This window comes from Mauremys mutica, chromosome 10 (assembly GCF_020497125.1).
Source record: "Mauremys mutica isolate MM-2020 ecotype Southern chromosome 10, ASM2049712v1, whole genome shotgun sequence".
In the NCBI taxonomy this organism is placed as follows: Eukaryota; Metazoa; Chordata; order Testudines; family Geoemydidae; genus Mauremys; species Mauremys mutica.
In genome coordinates this window covers 70,265,486-70,292,179 of record NC_059081.1, presented here as the reverse complement: position 1 = coordinate 70,292,179, position 26,694 = coordinate 70,265,486, and the positions used below count along the sequence as shown (strand labels likewise).

The 26,694-nt window shown below is 47.6% G+C and overlaps 1 protein-coding gene across 1 annotated transcript in view; it reads left to right on the top strand.

The window, feature by feature from the left end:
* Window positions 1–26,419, top strand: part of LOC123378183 (aryl hydrocarbon receptor-like) — a 134,498-nt gene extending 108,079 nt beyond the window's left edge. Inside the window, exons 5-11 of the mRNA XM_045031693.1 lie at window positions 134–257; window positions 694–827; window positions 1,476–1,678; window positions 7,784–7,893; window positions 20,487–20,628; window positions 21,269–23,345; window positions 25,412–26,419. Coding sequence (XP_044887628.1) covers window positions 134–257; window positions 694–827; window positions 1,476–1,678; window positions 7,784–7,893; window positions 20,487–20,628; window positions 21,269–23,345; window positions 25,412–25,492 — 2,871 coding nt within the window. The 3' untranslated portion in view covers window positions 25,493–26,419. The remainder of the gene's footprint in view (window positions 1–133; window positions 258–693; window positions 828–1,475; window positions 1,679–7,783; window positions 7,894–20,486; window positions 20,629–21,268; window positions 23,346–25,411) is intronic.
* The last annotated feature ends 275 nt before the right edge of the window (window positions 26,420–26,694 follow it).

The window sequence follows — 26,694 nt, the reverse complement described above, 5'->3', positions numbered from 1 at the left end:
GAGCCACAGACAGGGGATACGGGCTGCAGAGCAGTGCTGCTGCGATGAATTAGTTGTGCCTTTCGGTTCTTGCTCCATGTGTCTCCCAGCTGAGTGGGCGTTCAATGGCGTATTCCCTTTGATTTCTTTTCAGTCAGACATCATCTACCAGAGTGTGTTTGAGCTGATCCACACGGACGATCGAGCCATGTTCCAGTGCCAGCTGCGTTGGTCCCTAAACCTGCCTCCATACAAGGAACCGGATCAAGGCACAGACGGTGAGTGACCAGGGCTGAAGGAACACAAGACTCTTTGTGCAGTGAGAGCCGTGACTACTGCTGCCTCAGTGAGCTCTACAGGAAAAGCCCCATGGAGACTGACGACCCTGAAGTGCTAAAGCAAACAAAGGGTTGTAAGGCACAATGGGACCTGCAATCCCATTGGGAACCCTCTCCAAAGGCGGTGTGGCAGGGGGAGGGGAGCTGGCAATGTAATTTGTGGCTGCTTTGAGCAGGATGCTGTTCTGAAGAAAACTTATTCTTAGTGAGAGCATCAAATCTGTTTTGATGGGCAATGAGCCAGACCAGTCAGAAAGGTCAAGGAATGGAGGAGCCAGTGCCTGGTGGACATTAAGGACTCAGCATAACAGGAATGTTCTGAAGTGGTTTCAGACAAGATGAATACATTCTCTCTTGTTTTGGTTTGGTTTCCCAGCCATGCCTCATGTAGACAGCAGCAGCACCACCATGGATGACCTCCAGCACCTGCCACCTGAGAAGTCCTCCTTCTTAGAAAGAAGCTTCATCTGTCGCTTCCGTTGCTTGTTGGACAGCTCCTCAGGATTCCTGGTAATCCAGCCAGCAAGGCATTTGGGCTCGGATCCCCAGAGAGATTTAGGCACCTACCTCTCAATGGGAGCTAGGTGCTTAAATGCCTTTGAGGATCTAGGTCTTTCTCCCTTGCTGCACTTGCCCCATGACAGTCACACCCCCGGGAACAGACTCTGAGCCTGGCTTCTCGAGTAGGTGCTAGTTTCTGCTGTGGGGTGGTGCAAACCTGACCAGAGATGATGGGAGTGGATGGGGAGTATTGGGATATTTCCCCATTCATGCCACACTGTGGGGAGTCCACAGAGCTTTGCCAGGCTCAAGCTTCCTCTGGACAGTTGGGATTTTGAGATGAGACAGTAGAGAGGAAGGATGGCCTGGTGGCCAAGGCCCTGCCCTAGAACTCAAAAGAACCATGTTCAACTCTCTGTGTGCCCTGGGGCAAATCTCATCGTGCCTCTGTTTCTCATGTGCCCAATAGGGATAATGGCAGTGTCTTATCTGTGAAACAGGGATAATTTTTCCCAGCTCATGGGGATATATTCAGTAATGTCTGTGTGGTACCCGAATACTACAGTGGTGGGAGTTGAATGGAGAGATTTTGATATGAATGATCCATGTCACTAGTGTATATCTTTGTCATCCCCACTTCTTCCTTCTTCCCCAAAGGCCTTGAATTTCCATGGCCGTTTGAAATTTCTCCATGGGCAGCAAAAGAGAACAGAAGATGGGACCCTCAGGCCTCCCCAGCTGGCTCTGTTTGCCATCGCAACTCCACTGCAACCGCTTTCTATCCTGGAACTTCGAACTAAGACCTTCATCTTCCAAACAAAACACAAGCTGGATTTTACCCCCGTGGCCTGTGATTCAAGGTATGGCACAGAGTGAGGGCCAAGATGCCACATGCTCATAGCTCTCGTTAAGTTTGCTGAGGATATAAGCAGACGACATGCTATAACAGATGTGAAATGCGAAACAAGAGATGCTAGTACTGCTGTTGTGGAAACAGAGAAAACGTTAGATTGTAACCCTGGCCAAATGCCGGATTAAGGGAATGGAGAAAAGAAAATCTCCTATGCAAACTTTGTCCATTGCATTACAAATAACCTACATTAAACATAATTACATTCAGAGGGACATCATCGAGTTAAAACTCACTGCGTCTCAAAACATATTTCCAGCTATCGGCATAGGCTGGGATTATCACAGCAGCATAAAGAAGTTAGGTGCCTGTCCATGGGCCAGCTGCCTCCTAAGAGCTTGCTCATGGCCTGCGGTCACTCTGCAGCATCCCTGCCTCAGTTTCCCTTTTCTTCAGTTCTGGGCCTATAACTTAAACTATCAGAAAAACTCTTCTTAAGTTCAGCATAGAATCATAGAATCTCAGGGTTGGAAGGGACCTCAGGAGGTCATCTAGTCCAACCCCCTGCTCAAAGCAGGACCAACCCCAACTAAATCATCCCATCCAGGGCTTTGTCAAGCCTGACCTTAAAGACCTTTAAGGAAGGTCTTTTAGATTCCACCACCTCCCTAGGTAACCCATTCCAGTTCCTCACCACCCTACTAGTGAAAAAGTTTTTCCTAATGTCCAACCTAAACCTCCCCCTCTGCAACTTGAGACCATTACTCCTTGTTCTGTCATCTTCTACCACTGAGAACAGTCTAGTTCCATCCTCCCTGGAACCCCCTTTCAGGTAGTTGAAAGCAGCTATCAAATCCCCCCTCATTCTTCTCTTCTGCAGGCTAAACAATCCCAGTTCCCTCAGCCTCTCCTCATAAGTCATGTGCTCCAGCCCCCTAATCATTTTTGTTGCCCTCCGCTGGACTCTCTCCAATTTATCCACATCCTTCTTGTAGTGTGGGACCCAAAACTGGACACAGTACTCCAAATGAGGCCTCACCAGTGCTGAGTAGAGGGGAATGATCACATCCCTCGATCTGCTGGAAATGCCCCTACTTATACAACTCAAAATGCCATTAGCCTTCTTGGCAACAAGGGCACACTGCTGACTCATATTCAGCTTTTCGTCCACCGTAACCCCTAGGTCCTTTTCTGCAGAACTGCTGCCCAGCCATTCAGTCCCTAGTCTGTAGCAGTGCATGGGATTCTGCCATACTAAGTGCAGGACTCTGCACTTGTCCTTGTTGAACCTCATCATATTTCTTTTGGCCCAATCCTCTAATTTGTCTAGGTCCCTCTGTATCCTAGCCCTACCCTCCAGCATATCAACCACTCCTCCCAGTTTAGTGTCATCTGCAAACTTGCTGAGGGTGCAGTCCACCCCATCCTCCAGATCGTTAATGAAGATATTGAACAAAACCGGCCCCAGCACCGACCCTTGGGGCACTCCACTTGATACCGGCTGCCAACTAGACATGTAACCATTGACCACTACCCGTTGAGCCCGACCATCTAGCCAGTTTTCTATCCACCTTACCGTCCATTCATCCAGCCCATACTTCTTTAACTTGCTGGCAAGAATACTGTGGGAGACTGTATCAAAGGCTTTGCTAAAGTCCAGAAATAGCACATCCACTGCTTTCCCCTCATCCACAGAGCCGGTTATCTCATCATAGAAGGCAATTAGGTTAGTCAGGCATGACTTGCCCTTGGTGAATCCATGCTGACTGTTCCTGATCACTTTCCCCTCCTTTAAGTGGTTCAGAATTGATTCCTTGAGGACCTGCTCCATGATTTTTCCAGGGACTGAGGTGAGACTGACTGGCCTGTAGTTCCCTGGATCTTCCTTCTTCCCTTTTTTAAAGATGGGCACTACATTAGCTTTTTTCCAGTCATCCGGGACCTCCCCCGATCACCATGATTTTTCAAAGATAATGGCCAATGGCTCTGCAATCTCATCGGCCAACTCCTTTAGCACCCTCGGATGCAGTGCATCCGGCCCCATGGATTTGTGCTCGTCCAGCTTTTCTAAATTGTCCCGAACTACTTCTTTCTCCACAGACAGCTGGTCACCTTCTCCCCTTACCGTGCTGCAGAGTGCAGCTGTCTGGGAGCTGACCTTGTCTGTGAAGACAGAGGCAAAAAAAGCATTGAGTACACTAGCTTTCTCCACATCCTCTGTCACTAGGTTCCCTCCCTCATTCAGCAAGGGGCCCACACTTTCCTTGACTTTCTTCTTGTTGCTAACATACCTGAAGAAACCCTTCTTTTTACTCCTAACATCTGCGGCTATCTGCAACTCCAAGTGTGATTTGGCCTTCCTAATTTCACTCCTGCATGCCTGCGAAATACTTTTATACTCCTCCCTGGTTATTTGTCCAATCTTCCACTTCTTGTAAGCTGTTTTTTTGTGTTTAAGACGAGCAAGGATTTCACTGTTAAGCCAAGCTGGTCGCCTGCCATATTTACTTTTCTTCCTACACATCGGGATGGTTTGTTCCTGCAACCTCAATAAGGATTCTTTAAAATACAGCCAGCTTTCCTCGACTCCTTTCCCCGTCATGTTATTCTCCCAGGGGACCTTGCCCATCAGTTCCCTGAGGGAGTCGAAGTCTGCTTTTCTGAAGTCCAGAGTCTCTGTTCTACTGCTCTCCTTTCTTCCTTGTGTCAGGATCCTGAACTCGACCATCTCATGGTCACTGCCTCCCAGGTTCCCATCCACTATTGCTTCCTCTACTATTTCTTCCCTGTTTGTGAGCAGCAGGTCAAGAAGAGCTTTTCCCCTAGTTGGTTCCTCCAGCACTTGCACCAGGAAATTGTCCCCTACACTTTCCAGAAACTTCCTGGATTGTCTGGACACTGCTGTATTGCTCTCCCAGCAGATATCGGGGTGATTAAAGTCACCCATGAGAACCAGGGCCTGTGATCTAGCAACTTCTGTTAGTTGCTGGAAGAAAGCCTCGTCCACCTCATCCCCCTGGTCTGGTGGTCTGTAGCAGACTCCCACCACGACATCACCCTTGTTGTTCATACTTCTAAATTTAATCCAGAGACTCTCAGGACAATCACTCCTCCTCTTGGGAGTGGTGGTCGTGGAACCCCCATCCCTAGGACGGTGCATCTCATGCCTTCCAATCAGTGGAGTCTCCTTCTGCTCTGTTCCCTCAGATGTATCCTCCACTCCACTCTCTGCACTAGTACCTGCAGAGAGGACATGAAAACGGTTGCTCACCTGCGTCTGTGTTTCTGGTACATGGACGTTTCTGGTACTCTTTCCTCTTCTGGAAGTCACATGCCGCCAATTATCCTCGCTGGCCTTCTGTCCCCGCTGCGTAGCCTGCTCTGAATCTTCAGAACATTGTGCCCGCTGAAGCTGATCCTGACGTCTATCCAGGAAATCCTCATTTTCTTTTATGGAACACAGGGTTGATATCCGTTTCTCCAGACCTTGAACCTTCTCTTCCAAGATGGAGATCAGCTTGCACTTTGTACAGACGAAGTCGCTTCTATCCTGTGGAAGGAAGACAAACATGGCGCATCCTGTGCAGGTCACAACAGCGGATCGCTCAGCATCCATAGTCTCTTCCTTCTAAGGGCTTCCTTACTTGTGGCAGATGCTACTCGGAGAAACCTGCGAGAGGGGGGCCTCAGTAGGCTCTCTCCAGGCGGACTCCCAGGCAAACTCCTTCTGTTTGCCTCTCTGCTGTTCGCTGCTCAGCTGGTTCACAGCTGACTGCCTTTTTATAACAGTCAGGCCCAGCTGGAACAAAGCACTCCCAAATCAAACTGGTCAAACAAGCAATCAAACAATCAAGCACACAGTCAAACTGCCAAACTGCCCCTAGCAGTTCTCCCTAGACTCCCAAAACAGAGTTCTCAGATCTTCCCCATGTTACCACTCCTAATCTTTCCCTCCAGACCTTCCCCGCCTCAGTTCTTTTCTTTAAAGACTCAGGGTCCCCTCCCAGAGCCTGCTCATGCTCAGCACCCTCTGTAGTCTTTGCCATTTCCCACTGTAGTCCCTCAGTTCCCACCTGCCTCCTCTGGGTTTCCTGCTGGAGCCTATTCACACCCAGCAGCCATTCCCTGCCTTGGCAGGCATCTGCTGAAATCTCTCCCTCCAGCCTCACTCTTGTTCTTTCCCTCCCTGAGTGAGCAAGCTAAGCAAGCATGCAGACATGGGACCCCCTGCTTCCTGCTGCTCCTTATCGAACAATCAGCTCCTCCAAACCCTGCTGGTTCTACTAATGAAACTCCACGCCCCATCCCAGCTGTGGAAGGCAGGGCTAATGGTGTGGTCCTGGCCAGCTCCAGGCCTCTGGCTGTTAAAGGGGCTGGCCACCCTGTCACAGTGCCCAGCTCCCACTGAAATGGGCAGCTAACTCGGGCTCCTTTGAAAACCCACGCATGGTTATTTCAGGGCATTACTTTTACTTTACAATTATTATTGCTCTTCTACCTTGTCCTTCCATGTAGAAGGCATCTTGCTACAAATTCTCAGCTTGGAGAACATCCAGAAACACCTTTAAAGCAGTGGTCCCCAAACTGTAGGGAGCGCCCCCTAGGGAGGAACATTCAGGGGTGGGTATGTGGTGGGCCAGCCCCTACAGGTAGCAGGGAAGGAGCGCCATGCTTATGTCCCTGCTCTGCTCCCAGACCAACTCCACCCCCAGCCCCGCTCCTCCCCCTACCTCAACTCCCAGTCCCGCTCTGTCTCCAGCCCCGGGCCAGCCCCCATAGGGGTTGGGGAGAGAGCACCATGCCTCCAGGCCCAGCTCCGCCTCCAGGCCAGTTCCGCCCACAGTTCCGCTCCACTCTTAACCCCAGCTCCACTTCAGCTCCTGCACCACTCCCAATCCCGGCTCTGCTGTCATTCCCTCTCCATCCCAGACCAGCTCCTCCCCTACCCCAGTTCCGCCCCAGTCTCCGCCTTCAGCCCAAGCTCCTCTGCTGAGGGAGCCTTGGCTGTGCAGTAATGGGGGGCAGATTCCATTACTGGCAAGGGGGCAAAGTTTGCGCACCATTGGTCTAAGGGCAAAGGTGCAGGGAGAACGTACTGAAGATGACTCTTCCCAACTGTTCTTCCGTGAAGTGAGCAGAGTTGGATGGAATTTTTTGGCTGGAACATTTTTCTGCTGGAAAATGTTGATTTGCTGAAATCAAAACATTCTACAGGAACTTGACAAAATTACAGTGGAACCCAGCCAGGGTTCGATCCAAAACCTGGTTCATTCCAGCTCAGATGTCCTGCTCTTCGGCAACCAGTCCGCTGGGCTGAATGGGAGCTGAGAGGCTAGAAACCCAAGCTTATATGCAGGCCGTTCCTTGACAGCCCAGGCTTCCAGGATCCTCAGTCTTGGGTAGCTGGCTGGACAGGCCCCAGCTCCCAGGCTCCCCGAGGAGTTAGGAGGCTGGTTTCCTATTCAGGGCAGCTCCCCTGAGGACCTGGACAGCCCAGCAGGCCAGCTCCTTGGGTAGGCAGGTTGCCTAGTTTCCCAGCTGGGGCAAAAACAATGAGGAGTCCTTGTGGCACCTTAGAGACTAACAAATTTATTTGGGCATAAGTTTTCATGGGCTAGAACCCACTTCATCAGATACATGGAGTGGAAAATACAGGAGCAGGTGTATATACACAGTACATGAAAAGATGGGAGTTGCCTTACCAAGAGGGGGCATCAGTGCTAACGAGCTAATTCAATTAACAGTAGAATACCAAGGGAGGAAAAGGGAAGAATACAAAGGGGCGGTCATTCTGCAATACCTGTGTACACCAGCTGGGGTAGTCATTCTACAAAAAAAAATTGAGTTGATTTTTCTTTGGTTTGTTTTATCCTGATGGGGACTGAAACATTTTCAAAATCTCAGAATTTTTCACAGAATGGAAAATGCCTCTTCACTCAGCTGGAGGGATAACTGCGGGTGGGCTAAGCCCACCATAGCTTTCCCTGTTATCAGATAAGTGCACAGATTGGGTTAAGCCCTAGCTAATGGACCCACATAGCTGTGTTCTGCATTCATCCTTGGTCCTAAAAGTTCCGTGAACTCCATTTCTTTTTTTGTTTGTTTTATTTTACAGAGGTAAAGTTGTGCTGGGATACACAGAAACTGAGCTCTGCATGAGAGGCTCCGGGTACCAGTTTGTCCATGCAGCAGACATGATGCACTGTGCAGAGAGTCATGTGAAAAGTGAGTTTGGGGCCAAGCTGTAAGATCAAAGATCCCAACTCAGCTAACATGATTGTATTGTCCTATTTTATGCAGGGCTGGTCTGCTCAGGGGAGATTACTGAGGGGGAGGATAGCTCAGTGGTTTGAGCATTGACTTGCTAAACCCAGGGTTGTAAATTCAATCCTTGAGGGGGCCACTTAGGGATCTGGGGCAAAATCAGTACTTGGTCCTGCTAGCCAAGGCAGAGGGCTGGACTCAATGACCTTTCACAGTCCCTTCCAATTCCATGAGATAGGTATATCTCCATATATTATTTTAATTATTATTATTTTACCAACGTAATTATAATTCTTTGTATGCTGGTCCCTTTGTGTGTTCCACACATGGGTGCGCGCCTCGCAAGTGAGTCTGGAAGTTTTTCCAGGCAGTGTCCAATGACCAGCACATGAACAGTATCTTCCCTTGTGCTCCCCAACCAAAAGTATAGGGGGCAGTGTTGGTGGATACCTCTCCAGTTCCCTCTTACGGCCACATGGCCTGAGTCAGAATCCTGTCCTCCTTCGCTCTTGAACTCTCAAGAAGAGTTATGGTACATATTGGCTGCAAATAATTATCCTGTAGTTTAGAAATCTTAGTTGTACATCATATCATAAAGCATAGAATCTCAGGGTTGGAAGGGACCTCAGGAGGTCATCTAGTCCAACCCCCTGCTCAAAGCAGGACCAAACCCAACTAAATCATCCCAGCCAGGGCTTTGTCAAGCCTGACCTTAAAAACCTCTTAGGAAGGAGATTCCACCACCTCCCTAGGTAACTCATTCCAGTTCTTCACCACCCTACTAGTGAAAAAGTTTTTCTTAATATTCAACCTAAACCTCCCCCTCTGCAACTTGAGACCATTACTCCTTGTTCTGTCATCTTCTACCTCTGAGAACAGTCTAGATCCATCCTCTTTGGAACCCCCTTTCAGGTAGTTGAAGCAGCTATCAAATCTCCCCTCATTCTTCTCTTCTGCAGACTAAACAATCCCAGTTCCCTCAGCCTCTCATAAGTCATGTGCTCCAGCCCCCTAATCATTTTTGTTGCCCTCCACTGGACTCTCTCCAATTTATCCACATCCTTCTTGTAGTGTGGGGCCCAAAACTGGACACAGTACTCCAAATGAGGCCTCACCAGTGTTGAATGGAGGGGAATGATCACATCCCTCGATCTGCTGGAAATGCCCCTACTTATACAACCCAAAATACCATTAGCCTTCTTGGCAACAAGGGCACACTGTTGACTCATATTCAGCTTTTTGTCCACCGTAACCCCTAGGTCCTTTTCTGCAGAACTGCTGCCCAGCCATTCGGTCCCTAGTCTGTAACAGTGCATGGGATTCTGCTGTCCTAAGTGCAGGTCTCTGCACTTGTCCTTGTTGAACCTCATCATATTTCTTTTGGCCCAATCCTCTAATTTGTCTAGGTCCATCTGTATCCTATCCCTACCCTCCAGCGTATCAACCACTCCTCCCAGTTTAGTGTCATCTGCAAACTTGCTAAGGGTGCAGTCCACACCATCCTCCAGATAGTTAATGAAGATATTGAACAAAACCGGCCCCAGCACCGACCCTTGGGGCACTCCACTTGATACCGGCTGCCAACTAGACATGGAACCATTGACCACTACCCGTTGAGCCCGACCATCTAGCCAGTTTTCTATCCACCTTACTGTCCATTCATCCAGCCCATACTTCTTTAACTTGCTGGCAAGAATACTGTGGGAGACTGTATCAAAGGCTTTGCTAAAGTCCAGAAATAGCACATCCACTGCTTTCCCCTCATCCACAGAGCTGGTTATCTCATCATAGAAGGCAATTAGGTTAGTCAGGCATGACTTGCCCTTGGTGAATCCATGCTGACTGTTCCTGATCACTTTCCCCTCCTTTAAGTGGTTCAGAATTGATTCCTTGAGGACCTGTTCCATGATTTTTCCAGGGACTGAGGTGAGACTGACTGGCCTGTAGTTCCCTGGATCTTCCTTCTTCCCTTTTTTAAAGATTGGCACTACCATTAGCTTTTTTCCAGTCATCCGGGACCTCCCCCGATCGCCATGATTTTTCAAAGATAATGGCCAATGGCTCTGCAATCTCATCGGCCAACTCCTTTAGCACCCTCGGATGCAGCGCATCCAGCCCATGGACTTGTGCTCATCCAGCTTTTCTAAATAGCCCCGAACTACTTCTTTCTCCACAGAGAGCTGGTCACCTCCTCCCCATACCGTGCTGCAGAGTGCAGCTGCCTGGGAGCTGACCTTGTCTGTGAAGACAGAGGCAAAAAAAGCATTGAGTACACTAGCTTTCTCCACATCCTCTGTCACTAGGTTCCCTCCCTCATTCAGCAAGGGGCCCACACTTTCCTTGACTTTCTTCTTGTTGCTAACATACCTGAAGAAACCCTTCTTGTTATTCCTAACATCTCCAGCTAGCTGCAACTCCAAGTGTGATTTGGCCTTCCTAATTTCACTCCTGCATGCCTGAGCAATACTTTTATACTCCTCCCTAGTTATTTGTCTAATCTTCCATTTCTTGTAAGCTTCTTTTTTGTGTTTAAGACGAGCAAGGATTTCACTATTAAGCCAAGCTGGTCGCCTGCCATGTTTACTTTTCTTCCTACACATCAGGATGGTTTGTTCCTGCAACCTCAATAAGGATTCTTTAAAATACAGCCAGCTTTCCTCGACTCCTTTTCCCGTCATGTTGTTCTCCCAGGGGACCTTGCCCATCAGTTCCCTGAGGGAGTCGAAGTCTGCTTTTCTGAAGTCCAGAGTCTCTGTTCTACTGCTCTCCTTTCTTCCTTGTGTCAGGATCCTGAACTCGACCATCTCATGGTCACTGTCTCCCAGGTTCCCATCCACTATTGCTTCCTCTACTATTTCTTCCCTGTTTGTGAGCAGCAGGTCAAGAAGAGCTTTTCTCCTAGTTGGTTCCTCCATCACTTGCACCAGGAAATTGTCCCCTACACTTTCCAGAAACTTCCTGGATTGTCTGGGCACTGCTGTTTTGCTCTCCCAGCAGATATCGGGGTGATTAAAGTCACCCATGAGAACCAGGGCCTGTGATCTAGCAACTTCTGTTAGTTGCTGGAAGAAAGCCTCGTCCACCTCATCCCCCTGGTCTGGTGGTCTGTAGCAGACTCCCACCATGACATTACCCTTGTTGTTCATACTTCTAAATTGAATCCAGAGACTCTCAGGTTTTTCTGCAGTTTCATACTGGATCTCTGAGCAGTCATACTGCTCTCTTACATACAAGGCAACTCCCCCACCTTTTCTGCCCTGCCTATCCTTCCTGAACAGTTTATATCCATCCATGACAGTACTCCAATCATGTGAGTCATCCCACCAAGTCTCTGTTATTCCAATTACATCATAATTCCTTGACTGTGCCAGGACTTCTAGTTCTCCCTGCTTGTTCCCCAGGCTTCTTGCATTTGTGTATAGGCATGTAAGATAACTCACTGATCGTCCTGGTGTCCCAGTATGGGGCAGGAGTCCTCCCCTCTTGCACTCACCTACTTGTGCTTTCTCCTGATATCCCACTTCCCCACTTACCTCGTTTAGAACAGCTTAGTAAACCCCTCCCCCACTGTCGGGGACTGTCTTTGTCTTGGGGACTATGCCCAGGTTCCTGGGCTTCAAGAACTGCATCTTCTGCCTCTGCTCTTTTTACGTCAGCGATGGTCAATGGTGAGTCTGCTGTCTGGGTGAGGCACATAAGTTTGAGAAGTGTCCTTCCTGCCCAGAACCAGAGAGGCCCAAGGAAGGACTCAGGCTGAAGAAGCACCTAATGGAAGAGGCTTTGAGGCCCTGCTTTGATCCGGACCAGAGGGATCTCCCTGTACTTTGGCCTCAGCTGACCAGCAATGCCCCTCCAAGCATGAGCCATGGAGCGGAGCCGCTGGCACCAAAGCCCAAGGACTCAGGACACAGGGCTCCCCATGTGTGTAAGAAACACACTTATGTGCATAAGGGCAGATCCCCGCAGTGGACTGCGCACAAGGAACATGTTTGCTCCCCAAGCCATGCCTGGCCAGGTGATATGTCATGTACAGATCCCATGGAATTGGTCCCAAAGCCTCCTTTGCTGGAGGATAAGGCAAAGAAGAAAAGGGATCCATCAGTCCCAACAGTGAGTGCAGTACTGGGTCAGAAAGACAGGCCAATCCCATCCATGAGGGCAGGTCCAGATGTACCATTGGTACTGCCTTGGCAATTCAGAGAGTGGCCAGCTCTGATGGATAAAGCGGGTCCCTCTGGTGCCTTAGTGGGAACTCCGCACACTCTGGGCATAAGGAGAATTTTCTGACACCAGAGGATGTCTTTCTCCCCCACCCACAGTCTCCACTTCTGTCGGGCCCTGCAGTTCTCAGGGAAGTTCTTAGGCGGGAGCCAAACTGTTGCTGCTGTCACAGGAGAGATCTATCCCAATCCATCGGACAGGAGCACCTCAGTACCAACAGCACCACCATTTCTGATGGAACCTCTTCAGACTCGGAGGAGTCAGAGGCAGTAGCTCCAGCGATATCTCCAGGAAGGTGCAGGAGCCCAGACAGCCACAGAACCCCGAGCCTCTTGACTTCGACACCCCCCTGCCCAGGGACACCTGGTCATTTCCCTTGGGTATCACCACAACCGATAAATCCCTTCTTCTGCCTGTACTGGGGCCCCTGGGATCCTTATAGCAGATGCCCAGAACTATCGCAAGGGTCCTACCATTCTTTCCCCTCTTGTCAGCCAGTTCCATCGGTGTATGAGGAGAAAGAAGCAGTGCCGGTGCCGCCAGTTCTGACCGGAGCCTCCTCGTGACTGGACAACACGATCATCCAGTTGCCATCCTCTCTTCAAGATCTATTCCAAAGGGTGGCCGATGACTTGCAAATCCCACTGGAGGAGGAGGCCTAGGGCCCCCAACACCATCTCTTGGACATCTTGCAGCCACAGGGACCATCCCTTCCAATAAATGAGGCCATCCTGGGACCGGCTAGAACGGTTTGGCCTACTCCAGCACTGTGTGCCCCCACCCCGCAGTGAGCTGAGAGGCATTGTTTAGTACTGTCCTGTGAGGTAGCCCCACCCCGGTCCCGTTGTTTACTTCTTTTCTCTCCCAGTTGGCGGCACTTGGGGGAGTTCTCTGAGGCAACCACACATGGGCAGAAGGTTGGCTCCTCCTCTTCCCTTCCCCTTGCAAAAGAGGAGGATCTGCCTGGAAAGAGGGCCAGTCTCTCAGACAGCCCCTGGATATTCAACTCCAAGGTGGTTAATCTCCTAGAGTCTATTGCTTCTATTGCTCCTTCATGGGGTTTGCCTTCTACCACTCTTCCTGGGGCATATTGCTTTGCTGTCAGTCAGGGAGGCTTTGGGAGTGGTGTGTCTTGTGGCTGTTCCCTCCTTGGCTAGGACCAGCAGTCTTTGGGTGGAGCAGCCTTATTCCTGATCACTGCCCCTTCCTATGGTAAATTCCCCTTTTTAAGCTCCTCCTCCTGTAGGCTGAACAAGTCTTGAAGGTACATCTTGTTACCATGGAACTGGCCCATAAGAACTCATTAGTTTCCTTCATATCAGCGTGATGGTGTGTCCCTTCACATACTTCACCCCTCAAGATGGGAAGGCCATTTGGGGTTGGGTTGTCTCCATCCCCGATCTCCTGTGAAAAGAAACTGGGGTTTGTGTGGTCCTTTCCCACCTAGTGTCGTACTTGAAAGCTATAGTGTTGTAGTGCAGGCTACCATCTCATCATAGGAGGGTTCATATCCCCCGTTGTCTGGATCCAGCATAGGGACATGTAATCAGTGATCAGGGGAAAGGGGCTACACAACAAGTAATACCTGAGGGCATCTACTGCCCACTGGAAAGTTAATACTTCCTTGTCAATAACTGAGTACGACTTTCCCTAGGGAATAGCTTCCTACTTAGGTATAGGATCAGGTGTTTTTCTCCTTCAAAGTCTTGTGAGAAGATGGCATGAGATCGACATTCAAGGCATCTGTGTGTAGTATGAATTCCTGAAAAAAATTGGGGATGAAGAGCACAGGTGCCTAGCATAGTCGTGTTTTCAGTTTCCTGGATGCTTCCACACACTTCCTATCGTAATAGATCTTCTTAGGGTTGTTGTCAGGGCTGGCCTTACCATGAGGCAAACTGAGATGGCCGCCTCAGGTGCCAGACTGTGGGGGTGTGGACACCACAAGGACCCAGAGTGTAGAAAATTGTGTCTGCTGCTGGTGCATATGTATTCTCTCTGCTTAGATGCACAGAGCTGGTGGAGGGCTGTGCTGGAAGAAGGAGGGCACAAGAGAGATAACAGGCAGGCAGGATAAAAGGTGAGAGGGAATAACAGAAAACAGCAGGAGCTGCAGGGAGAGAGAGGAGGAGGCGCCTCTTATGTACCTCTCTAGCACCCCCAGGAGCCTGGACTGATTCACACCAACTTCTCAGGGAGCTTCCTGTTTCCTGCTGCTTCCCTGAACCCACCTGAGGAGAACGGGCAGTCAACTGACATAATAGGAGCCAGTTAGACCCTTAAGACACTGATATCTTCCCTCACTCAGGCCCTGCTACCAGCCTGCTTATTTGTCCCCTTCAATTGAGTGTTGAGAGCCACTATAGCTGGCACAGAACAGCAGTCATGAGTGAAAGAAGCAAATGCCCCTCTGGGGCAGCATTCAGAAAAAGAAAGAAAGCTTTTCTATCTAAGCAGGAAGGAGCTCTCCTGAGATACATAGAATCATAGATTATTAGGGTTAGAAGGGACCTCAAGAGATCATCTAGTTTAATCCCCTGCTCAAAGCAGGACCCATTCCTAAATGGCCCCCTCAAGGATTGAACTCACAACCCTGGGTTTAGCAGGCCAATGATCAAACCACTGAGCTATCGCCCCCCTGACACAAATGTTCATGGTGAGCCTTCCAGCCCCAGTGAGGATGTGAGTGGTGAGGAGATGCCTGATCTCCCAGTTAGTCAAAGTGCAGGTGACCTGGCAACTACTGCAACATCCATATCTTTGCATTGTGCAGGAGGTCAGACTAGATGATCATAATGGTCTCTTCTGACCTTAAAGTCTATGAGTCTGTATCTCCATCTCAAATGCATGTAACCATGCACATTCCTGAAGAAAAGTGTAGATCAGAGAAGAGTGAGGTGGAGGCACTAGAAACAGCTGCTGCTGAGTTTATTTCCTTAAATCTAGATGATCCAGGACTGTGGACCCACTTGAGCAGTGTTCTTCACCTTGGTTATTTTTGAGGACTTTAAGTGGAAAAATTGTTGTATTGTTTTTTGTCTTTTCATTTTCACGTTGACCTGCAACATATAAAAGAGATATGAATAAAGTAAATGTTTTGTTAGGATAATGCAAATTTAACATGAGGATAATGCAAGTTACACCAAAATACATAACATAAATTTCCATTCCCAGTCACAAATCTAGCATTCTGGAGCAAAGTCACTAAAATACAGTCCAACAAACAGATGTTTATTTAATGTGCCCCTCACTTTTCCCTCCACCGCACTCCACTCACCGGTGTTGCCCTTGGTCAGTGGAGACTCAGAGTTCGGAGGTGCTTTCATGTGAGTACAGACACCTCCCAGGTGGGGGGCAAGAAGGCACCTTGCTTGTTCCTCCAGCTGCTCACTGTTCGCTCTGGCCATGGCTGTTTTCTTGTGCCACCGTTCACTCCACTACTCTGTTGACAATGGCCCTGCGCCATCACCTTAGAATCATAGATCATAGAATCATAGAATCTCAGGGTTGGAAGGGACCTCAGGAGGTCATCTAGTCCAACCCCCTGCTCAAAGCAGGACCAAACCCAACTAAATCATCCCAGCCAGGGCTTTGTCAAGCCTGACCTTAAAAACCTCTAAGGAAGGAGATTCCACCACCTCCCTAGGTAACTCATTCCAGTTCTTCACCACCCTACTAGTGAAAAAGTTTTTCTTAATATTCAACCTAAACCTCCCCCTCTGCAACTTGAGACCATTACTCCTTGTTCTGTCATCTTCTACCTCTGAGAACAGTCTAGATCCATCCTCTTTGGAACCCCCTTTCAGGTAGTTGAAAGCAGCTATCAAATCTCCCCTCATTCTTCTCTTCTGCAGACTAAACAATCCCAGTTCCCTCAGCCTCTCCTCATAAGTCATGTGCTCCAGCCCCCTAATCATTTTTGTTGCCCTCCGCTGGACTCTCTCCAATTTATCCACATCCTTCTTGTAGTGTGGGGCCCAAAACTGGACACAGTACTCCAAATGAGGCCTCACCAGTGCTGAGTAGAGGGGAATGATCACATCCCTCGATCTGCTGGAAATGCCCCTACTTATACAACTCAAAATGCCATTAGCCTTCTTGGCAACAAGGGCACACTGTTGACTCATATTCAGCTTTTCGTCCACCGTAACCCCTAGGTCCTTTTCTGCAGAACTGCTGCCCAGCCATTCGGTCCCTAGTCTGTAACAGTGCATGGGATTCTTCCGTCCTAAGTGCAGGACTCTGCACTTGTCCTTGTTGAACCTCATCATATTTCTTTTGGCCCAATCCTCTAATTTGTCTAGGTCCCTCTGTATCCTATCCCTACCCTCCAGCGTATCAACCACTCCTCCCAGTTTAGTGTCATCTGCAAACTTGCTAAGGGTGCAGTCCACACCATCCTCCAGATAGTTAATGAAGATATTGAATAAAACCGGCCCCAGCACCAACCCTTGGGGCACTCCACTTGATACCGGCTGCCAACTAGACATGGAACCATTGATCACTACCCGTTGAGCCCGACCATCTAGCCAGTTTTCTATCCACCTTACCGTCCATTCATCCAGCCCAGACTTCTTTAACTTGCTGGCAAGAATACTGTGGGAGACTGTATCAAAAGCTTTGCTAAAGTCCAGAAATAGTACATCCACTGCTTTCCCCTCATCCACAGAGCCGGTTATCTCGTCATAGAAGGCACTTAGGTTAGTCAGGCATGACTTGCCCTTGGTGAATCCATGCTGACTGTTCCTGATCACTTTCCCCTCCTTTAAGTGGTTCAGGATTGATTCCTTGAGGACCTGTTCCATGATTTTTCCAGGGACTGAGGTGAGACTGACTGGCCTGTAGTTCCCTGGATCTTCCTTCTTCCCTTTTTTAAAGATGGGCACTACATTAGCTTTTTTCCAGTCATCCGGGACCTCCCCCGATCGCCATGATTTTTCAATCTTCTGCTGCCACCTGCCACCTGCCACCGTGACGTCTGCGTGTTGGTCTCTTGAGGTTCCACCAGCTCTCAGTGATTTCAGCTGAGCTCTCAGTGGGGGAACCTCGCTGCTAGTGCAGTCTGGGCTGTCTCTTCCACAGAAACACTGTCCCCACAGCAGGACTAAGCACTTAGACCTGATTATCAGTGAGTTCAGCTGCAGTGGTCACTTAACGGAACAAAAGACTCTCTATGGAGCCTAATCAGCTCAGTCTTTAAACAGTCGAGAGGAACAGGTCCCCACCCTCTCTCTTGATGCCCTCAATCAGCACAGGCTAAGTACAGTTCTACTGCCCTTTACTCATACAATAAGAACAACATTTCATTTCCCCTCCCCCCGGCATTCAAGTGATTTGTAACCCAATCCCAGCCAAAATCTATCACTTGGGCAACACAGCTGTTTGCTGGATACCTAGGTAGATTAGGTGTGCATGTAAATTCAATCTGGTCCTGAAGCCTTTCCCCCCAGCCCCAGCCCCAGCTCATCACTAGCTGTCAGCGAGAGCTCATTTAGACTTTGCTTACAAATCATCATTTGAAATTATTAGGTTGGCCAACATCACCAAAATGAATGCACTGACATTGTCATAAAAACAACAGTTGTCTAAGAAAGCTAGTCTATGTTCATACTTTTCAAATATATTATACTTTTTCAGATACACATATTTTATCATACACTGTATATGCTTTTCAAGTGTGTAGTAATGTTTCAATTTCAATTCAAATTTTCAAATAGTCACTAAACTGGCATGTAACTAGTTCACAAAACTGGATGGGGGGATTAGGGAAATTCAAGGGGGGGTGTAGGGAAATCACTGTTACACAGTATTCCATAAAGAGAGAGTCTCCCCTCCAGCTACACCCAAATTCCTCCCCAGAATTGTTTCCAAATTCCATATCAACCAATCAATTCACTTACCTGTATTTTTTCCAAAACCTCATGCTTCTCCTGGGACAGGAAACTGCACTCCCTCGCTGTCAGATGCAACCCAGTGTTCTACCTGCAGAGAACCAAACCCATCAGAAAATCTCTGAGGCTCTTTGTCGCCATAGTGAAAAGGTCAAGGGGCCAAGCTATAGCCTCACAGAGAATTTTGAAGTGGGTCTCAGAATGAGTACTGAATACTATACGATAGCAAACCTTCCCCTCCTAGGGGTGTTACAGCTCACTCCAGGCAAACACAAGCAGCCTCCACGGCATCCTTATCAGATATCCCATTGCAGGACATTTGCAAAGCCACAATTCAGTGATTGGTCCACAGGTTTATGGCTCACGATGCCCTGACTCAACTGGTACTCCGGATGCAGCAGTAGGAATGGCTGTTACAAACAGCTCTGCTAGCAGCTTCCTCGCACCCACTGATTGCTGCTTGCACGACACCCACCTGTAGAATACACGTAGGGACCCACCCTTGAAAAAGAAGACGGAGAAGAGGTTTCTTACTGTAACTTGAGGTTCTTCAAGATGTGTAGTCCCTATCTGTATTCCACTACCCACCTTCCTTCCCCTCTGCTGCAGACTCACTTGCATTGTGGTAAGAGGAGGAACTGGAGAGGTGTCGACCTGCACTGCCCCTTATGCCCTCGTTTGGAAGCACAAGGGAAGGTACTGCATACGTGCAGGTCAACGGACACTACTTAGAAAAAATTCCAGACCCAGGCACATGACACAAATGCATGCCCACATGTGGAATCCAGATAGGGACCGCACATCTCGAAGAACTTACCTCCTATACATATAACTTCCCAAAGAGTGCCTCTGAGTATGAGCTAAGCCAGGTAGCTATACTGGCATAACTAGAGTGGTATAATTATACTGGTAGAGTTATGCTGGTAAATTTCCACATGTAGACAAGCTCTGAATTCTGACTTGCAGCAGCCCATGTTAGTTTAGTCCTAACCTTGTCCTATCCAGAAATTGCCCATTTTGTTAAGCTGTGCTGTGTTTCTGTGATGTAGACAGACATCCACTAGGAATCTGACCGAACCTTCTGAAATCACTCATTTGTGATCCAGGTTTGATTTGACTGCAGCCCTCCAGATGTGAAAAGCTAACGGACAAACATGTCACACCATGTCATAGGTCTCACCCCCACTTAGAGCTGTTGGGTTCCAAAATGGGGACCTGCACTGGTTTCCCTCTAAACTAAAAATCCTAGTTTAGATCTGGTAAAAGCTGCCACCACCCAATCAGGTACGTGGATTGGGACACAGTCCTTCCCCAAAATCCTTGGGGATCCCAAGAGCCCCAAATCCATGGAGTTCTTACACCCAGGAGAAATAAACCATTCCCCCCTGCTTCCTCCCCCCTCCCTTTTCCTAGGAGAGATACCGGGATCTAACTACAGAGGGATGCCTCCCCCTCCCCTTTCCCTGAGAATCCACCCAAAGAAAGATTAACCAAGTCCTTTACAGAAAAGATTTATTAAAAAATAAAAGAAAGTCACTGTCTCTGTAACCAAGATGGAACAATATACAGGGTCTAAACGTATCAATCTCTGGAGAGAATTCCCCCTCCTTTCTTTCTCAGTAAAAGCAATAACAGTACAGACTTAAAGAAATTCTATAGCAAAACACAGAATTGCAAATACAGAAATAAAAGTATAAGAATACTAGTTCCTTGCTAATACTCACTAGCTTGAATAGAAGAATTTATTGCAGAAACCTGGGAGGACTTGATTAAGATGTCTGGACTCTCTTAATTCCCAAGAGAGACTCTCTAAGAAAAACAAAGAACAGGAAAAAAAAACTTCCCTCCACAGGGATTTGAAAATATCTTGTCCTTCATTGGTCCTCTGGTCAGGTGTCCACAGGTACTGCTTGTTAACCCTTTACAGGTAGACAAAACCCTTAACCCTTAACTAACTGTTTATGACACACCACCAAGACTCAAACATCCCAAAGCCACTGAGAAAATTCATTGGAACATAGGAATAGCCAGACTGGATCGCAAGTATGTGTAGCCCAGTATCTTGGCCAGCACCAAATGCTTCTAATAGGCAGCTGTGTGTGGTAATCTGCCCGAGGAAGGTCTCGTTCTCATCCCTAGTAGTTATAGGTTGGTTTAAACCCTGAAACATGAGGTTTTATAGCCCAGTGCTGATCCCAGGCAATGAACTCAGGGCCAGTAAGGATTTCCTTTAACATTATACACTTTGCCAAGTGAGGCCAGGGCGTAGCTATGCAGTCTCACTGCAAAGGGTTTGCCTGCCTGGTTTGTGAGTTGGACCGTGAAATGGTTCTGCAGATCTCAGTTGGTAACGTTTTTCTGGATGTAATAGGAGCAGGCTGAGCGCTATTTCTTGCTGCATTTTGCTGAGCTTAGACTGCTACCTTCTTCTGTTTGCCCTAGTTATGAAAACCGGAGAGACCGGAACGACCGTTTTCAGGCTCCTGACGAAGAAAGCAGGCTGGGTCTGGATCCAAGCAAATGCGAGACTGGTGTATAAAGGAGGCCAACCGGACTGCATCATTTCCAGGCAGCGGGCCCTGTCGTAAGTGTCCCTCCAGATGGCAAGGGTGAAATCCTGGCCCCATTGAAGTCAATGACAAAACTGTTACTGAGTTCACTCAAGTCAGGATTTCACCCCACAGCCCTCATTTCCTCAGGGCATGGACAAAATCACCTGCCATGCTGAAATGCAGCTGTGTTGAAATTGTACCTGGTCCCAAGCCTCAAAGATGGCATCCAAGTTTCCCCAAAGTTTAGGGGTGTTCAGATCTGGGGCAGGTCTCTAGATCATAGGCTGATACACTGCCTGGTGTTCTGCAGGTCAGACTAGATGATCATAATGGTCCCTTCTGGTCTTAACATTTATAAAACCTATGAAAAATAGCCTTTCAACAGAGCTACCTAAGCCACACTGACACTCGGCACAACCTCTGGCTCCATTTATCTGAGTTGGGAGTATTTCCCATTTCAGAGCAAGCCAGAAAACAAAGCAACTTGTCCAAGCCCATCCCCCAAAAACAAACAACCACCCCCCAATTGTAGAGTTTTAAGTAGATAAAACACCCAAACCGATGCCAACTTGTTTGCTCTCGTCTCACTCTCTAGCAGCTGCTTTTTGCCCAGCCCTATGTATTTCATTGTCCTGTCACCCTCTTCTTAATGTCCCATTCATATACCTGCAGGAATGAAGAAGGAGAGGAGCATTTGTGCAAGCGGAGCCTGCAGCTGCCTTTTCACTTTGCCACGGGTGAAGCAGTCCTGTACGAAAACAATCTGCCATGGTTCCTGGACTACTTGCACACCAAGAAGGTTTCAAAGGCAAAGAGAGAGACCCCCCTGAAGCAGGACTCAATAGATCCCAACTCGCTCCTAGGGGCCATGATGAACCAAGACGAATCCATATACGTCTCCCACACCGATAACGTGCCACAGTTCTCCCTGGCAGATATTGTCGACGTACCGGAAGAGCCATGGCTGGATGATGGAAATAAGAGAGCTGTCAAAGAGAATGACTCACTCCTAGTCATCATTGAAACACTCTTTGAAAAGAGCAATGTGGATGGTGACATCTCTAAGACTCTGCAGAGCCTGGAAATGGATGACCTGGAATTAAAGCAATGGGAGGAGATCTTGTGCAGCATGGACACCAAGGAGCCAGTGGCCCAGGGTTTCCAGGAGAGGCCAAATGACGAGGTGACCTCCTGTGTGGAGGAGATATTGTTTAAAAACAATAATGGAAAGAATCTGGGGTTCCCACGGTATGATGTGATGGCTTCATCTCAGGCGCTTATTCAACAAATTCCTCTGGAACAAATTCCACAAAGCACTCAGCTAAACAGACTTCAAAACCAGCTTGTCAATAATAGGAAATGCAATCAGCAAAGCAATCCTCTGGTGAATTGTCACCATTTCTGGGGGGCTAATTCAGCAGCCTCTGCATCATCTGGATTCCAAAATCCAATGTATACTTCACAGCAAAATTCACTAGGCCATGATCCTCAGGGTCTTTTAGTCACCAATATGTCCCAGGATATCACTTCTAAACCAGAAAAGCAAGCACGTTTTGATCAAGCAAATTTGCTAAGTGGGAATATACTAAGTTCCTTGTGTTTCAATAACCAGCAAACTACAGGAATTAATCTAAAAAATCCTGCACAAGTATTTCAGCCAAAGGCTCCTGCTCCAGTTTCCTGGGGGAATGTTATTCCTAAAAATCAGATACATCGGGGCTCCACTCTGATTGACTCAAATCATCCAGCTCCATTAAAAATGAATTCACAAGAGAGTCAGCGGCCAAACCCATTGGTTTCAATGAATCCAGTCATCAGTTTCAATCAGAATAATTCTCCAAGAGGTCGCTCATTAGATGTTTGGAAATCTGCCACTCCAAATCAGCTGGGAATCAAACCAATGGAGACAGAGTCACCAACTCTACTGGCAAATAACCAACAGAATCTTTTTGGATCACAAGTAACAAATCCATGGATTTCCTCATCACAGCCTGCTCATAGCAATGATCAGGGCATGCAAGAATTCAGCATAATGCAGGTGTCTCCAGTGCAAGCTCTACAGAAAGAAATATCTGGTTCTCTTGAGCAAAACTCTAGTCCATTAGAAGCTGGCCACCTGTCTGGAAGCCATTCCTTTCCCCAACATACCTCTTCACATGGACCTCACTTAATGCCACATTTTTACAATAAAGAGCAGCAGCAGATGCTTCAGAACAAACAGTTGTCAACACAGCAACAGCAGCTGATGCAAGCAAGGATATATCCTCAAGCTCATTGCAGGCCAACTCAAATGCAACGTAGTGGACTTCCACTGGCCAGCTCCTTGGAGCCAAGTAGCTGGTGTCACATTCGCTCCCAGGTGGGAAACCAGCAAATGGACAATATTTTTGAAAGCTCATTGAAGTCCTCATCATGTAGCACGTTATCTAGTGATGTCACGTTAGCTTCATGGGAATATGAAAACAGTGGCTTATCCTTTGAAAATGATGTTGCGTTTCCTAAAGCCACTCATGTGACATCCCTTTCCCAGCAACAAAATACCATGCCCTGTCATGCTGAGAGCAATCCAAAATTGTGTAACTACCAAAGACTTAAGGAACCCGTTCTGGGTTCCTCACTGACTCCTCCCACAGAAGCTGGTTTGAGAGGACCTTTCTACCAGTTGGAACCAAATTTTCCTCCCGTGTCATTAACAGATAGGCAGATGAAGAGTCAGCAGCAGCTCTTCACTTACAATATTCAGTTCAAGGTGAGGGAGGGGGGCATATGTTAAGGTGTGAAAACTGGACGGACACAAGAACAACCGAGCTGTAAATGTTAAGTGACAAGCTGAGACATATGAACATTATATAAGGTTTGGTTTTGTAATTATTGTAGTTATACAGACACAATGCAGATGGATTTTGAATATGTACAGATTCATTTTGAAACTTGCAGCTGAGAGCCAAAAGCTTCCAGCCCATTGAGGAAGGAAGATGTCTGAGATATCAGTATTTCTTGAAGGCCATTGTTCTATAAAAATGGCTTTAAAATGTAAACAAGACCACTTTTTATCTTAACAATGCCATTTCAGCATATTCTTCTTCACAACCCCTTACACAGTCAGTGTTCAAAGCACTATTTAAAGTCTATTATAATAATGATCCTTGAACCAACAGTACAAATGATTTCTGGCTTACAAGCCACATTTTGAGAAGTGGCTAGTGATATTAGATGCCTAATTTTTGTGGGCACCTAACCTGAGACCCCTTAAAGGGGCATCTTTCACAAGATGGGTGCTCAGTACTTCCTAAAAATCACAGCCATTTCCAGTGACCCAAACTGAACACCTGAAATAGAGTTGGTTGGGATTTTTTCAATAATACCACCCCATTCCCCGCCCCCACCCTCATCAGAAAATGCCGATTCATCAAAACTGAAACTTGTCATGGAAATGACACATCAGTTTTGATGGGAAGGTTTCTCAGGCCCAGGATTAAATTTCTGGTCAAAGTGTAGGACCCACCTGTGTGAATTCCAGGTTCAAGTCTTAGATCAGGGACTTGAACCTGGGTGACCTACATCTCCATTGAGTGCCTTCACCACTTGCATCTGAAGAAGTGGGTATTCACCCACGAAAGCTCATGCTGCAACACGTCTGTTAGTCTATAAGGTGCCACAGGATTCTTTGCTGCTTTTACAGATCCAGACTAACACGGCTACCCCTCTGATACTTTTCACCACAAGGCTGAGTCTATCTGCAGGCCCAGGAATATTTAATGATTTATACAAAATAGGACCACTCCAACAGGAGCAATTAAGAGAGACCCACTAGAGAATAGCCTAGTTGTTAGAGCATTCACCTGGATTGTGGAAGACGTGGCTTCAAGTCCAGAGGACAACTGTATTCTAATATGTATTTCCAATCGAAGAAGATAAATATATTTTCTCAGCTCTGCAGCCAGCTGTGAGCAGTCTCCACATCCAGCTTCAGGATTATCTTCTACAGACAAAGAATGTAGGCCATGCTTACAGGATGGGGGACCCTATCCTGGGAAGCAGTGACTCTGAAAAAGATTTAAGGCTGTGGTAGATAAACAGCTGAACATGAGCTCTCAGTGTGATGCTGTAGCCAATGGAGCTAATGTGATCCTGGGGTGAACAAAAGAGGAAATCTTGAGTAGGAGTAGAGAGGTTATTTTACCTCTATATTTGGAACTAGTGCACCTGCTGCTGAATACTGTGTCCAGTTCTGGCACTCACAATTCAAGAAAGATGTTGGTAAATTAGAGAGGGTTTAGAGAAGAGCCACGAGAATGATTTTAAAGGATTAGAAACCAGGCCTCATAGTGATAGACTCAAGGAGCTCAATCTATTTAGCAGAATAAAGAGAAGGTTAAGGGGAGACTTGATCACAGTCTGTAAGAACCTACATGAGGAACAAATATTTGCTGATGTGCTCTTCAGTCTAGCCGAGAAAGGTGTCTGGAAGTTGAAGCTAAAACAAATTCAGACTGGAAATAAGGTGTAAATTGTTAACGGTGAGAGTAGCTAACCACTGGAACAATTTACTGTAGGTCGTGGTTGGATCCTCCATTGCTGACCATTTTCAAATTGAGATTGGATGTTTTTCTAAAAGTTCCGCTCTAGGAATTATTTTGGGGAAGGTCTCTGGCCTGTGCTATACCGGAGCTCAGACTAGATGATCATAATGATCCTTCTGGCCTTGGAATATATTAATCCTCCCCTTTCATCGCTCTACTGAGATGCTGACACTTTCCTCCTTTTTTCCTTGCCTGATTGCAATTCTAACTCATCTCTTCTTTTTCTGCTCAGCAGTGTCACCAAAACGAAGAGAATGCCTCCATGGAATTTACTCCTACAATTGCTAAAGACGGTGTGTGTTTCCCCAAGTAGTGAGAGGGAATATAGCAATAGAGAAGGAAAAGACCCTGCTCCCAGCTATGGACTGACTTCATGGCCTTGGATCGGCAAGACTTTTTTCTTTCCCCCTACTGATGTGTGAATATTTCGATATTATTATAATTGTTGCTGCTGGTGGCTTTTTCTTAGTGAACACACACGCATTCCTGAGACACTCTACTGTGGATTCCACAGAGACGAACTTGAACGCTCATGCATTTTCTATTGAAGAAACTATACCCCTCTCAACCAGTTGTCTTCTGCTTGATCTTCTGAGCAGAGCCAAGGAGAATTAAGCACCAATAACTGGATTAGGCACTAAAGTAACTGAGCCACAATAAGCTTTAAAAAACTGGGAACAAGTACTTGGAGTTTCCAGTGAGTTTTCCAGGTCAGGTAATTACCAAGACAAAGGACACAGATGTAAGAAAAATGTCTGAGATGCTGCAATAGAAATTCCATAAGGCTGCTGTCTGATCTCCTGCCTGAACACTAAGGCCAAGAGTTCTAATTCAAGGGGGCGAAGATATGGTTGCAGTCTTTGCAAGCATTATTTGTGCATGTGCTCTTGTCCATTGGGAAGTCGTGTGTGATACGATCTGGATATGGAATGGGGGCACTTCTAAATCCAAACAGCATCTACTCCTCGAGTGATTGTACATGACCAAATGACTGAAATCAACTCAAGGGTGTCAGTGCTAACAAAGATGATAGGCCTTGTACTGACTTATTTTACTTTTCAGGGGTTCTCAAACGTCATTGCACCGTGACCCTCTTCTGACAACAAAAAATTACTATAGATCCCCAGGAATGGGGACCAAAGCCTGAGGCCACCCACTGTCCTGGATGTGGGGGCCAAAGCCCGATCCCCAGTGCTCCAGGTGGTGGTGTGGGGGGTCAAAGCCAAAGCCCAAGGACTTCAGCCCCAGGCAGGGGACCTGTAACCTGAGCCCTGCTGCCCAGGGCTGAAGCCCTCAGGCTTCTTCGACCCCTGGCAGTGGGGCTCAGGCTTCAGCTCTGGGCCCCAGCAAGTCTAAGCCAGCCCTGGCGACCCCATTAAAATGGAGTCGCGACCCACAGTTTGAGAACCGCTGCTTTACATGTAGCCAAGGCTTATGGTAACTTTTCTATGTACTAGGCTGACTTGTTTATCAAAAGCCATGAGTCAATAAAGAGGGTATGCTGCATATTGTGTT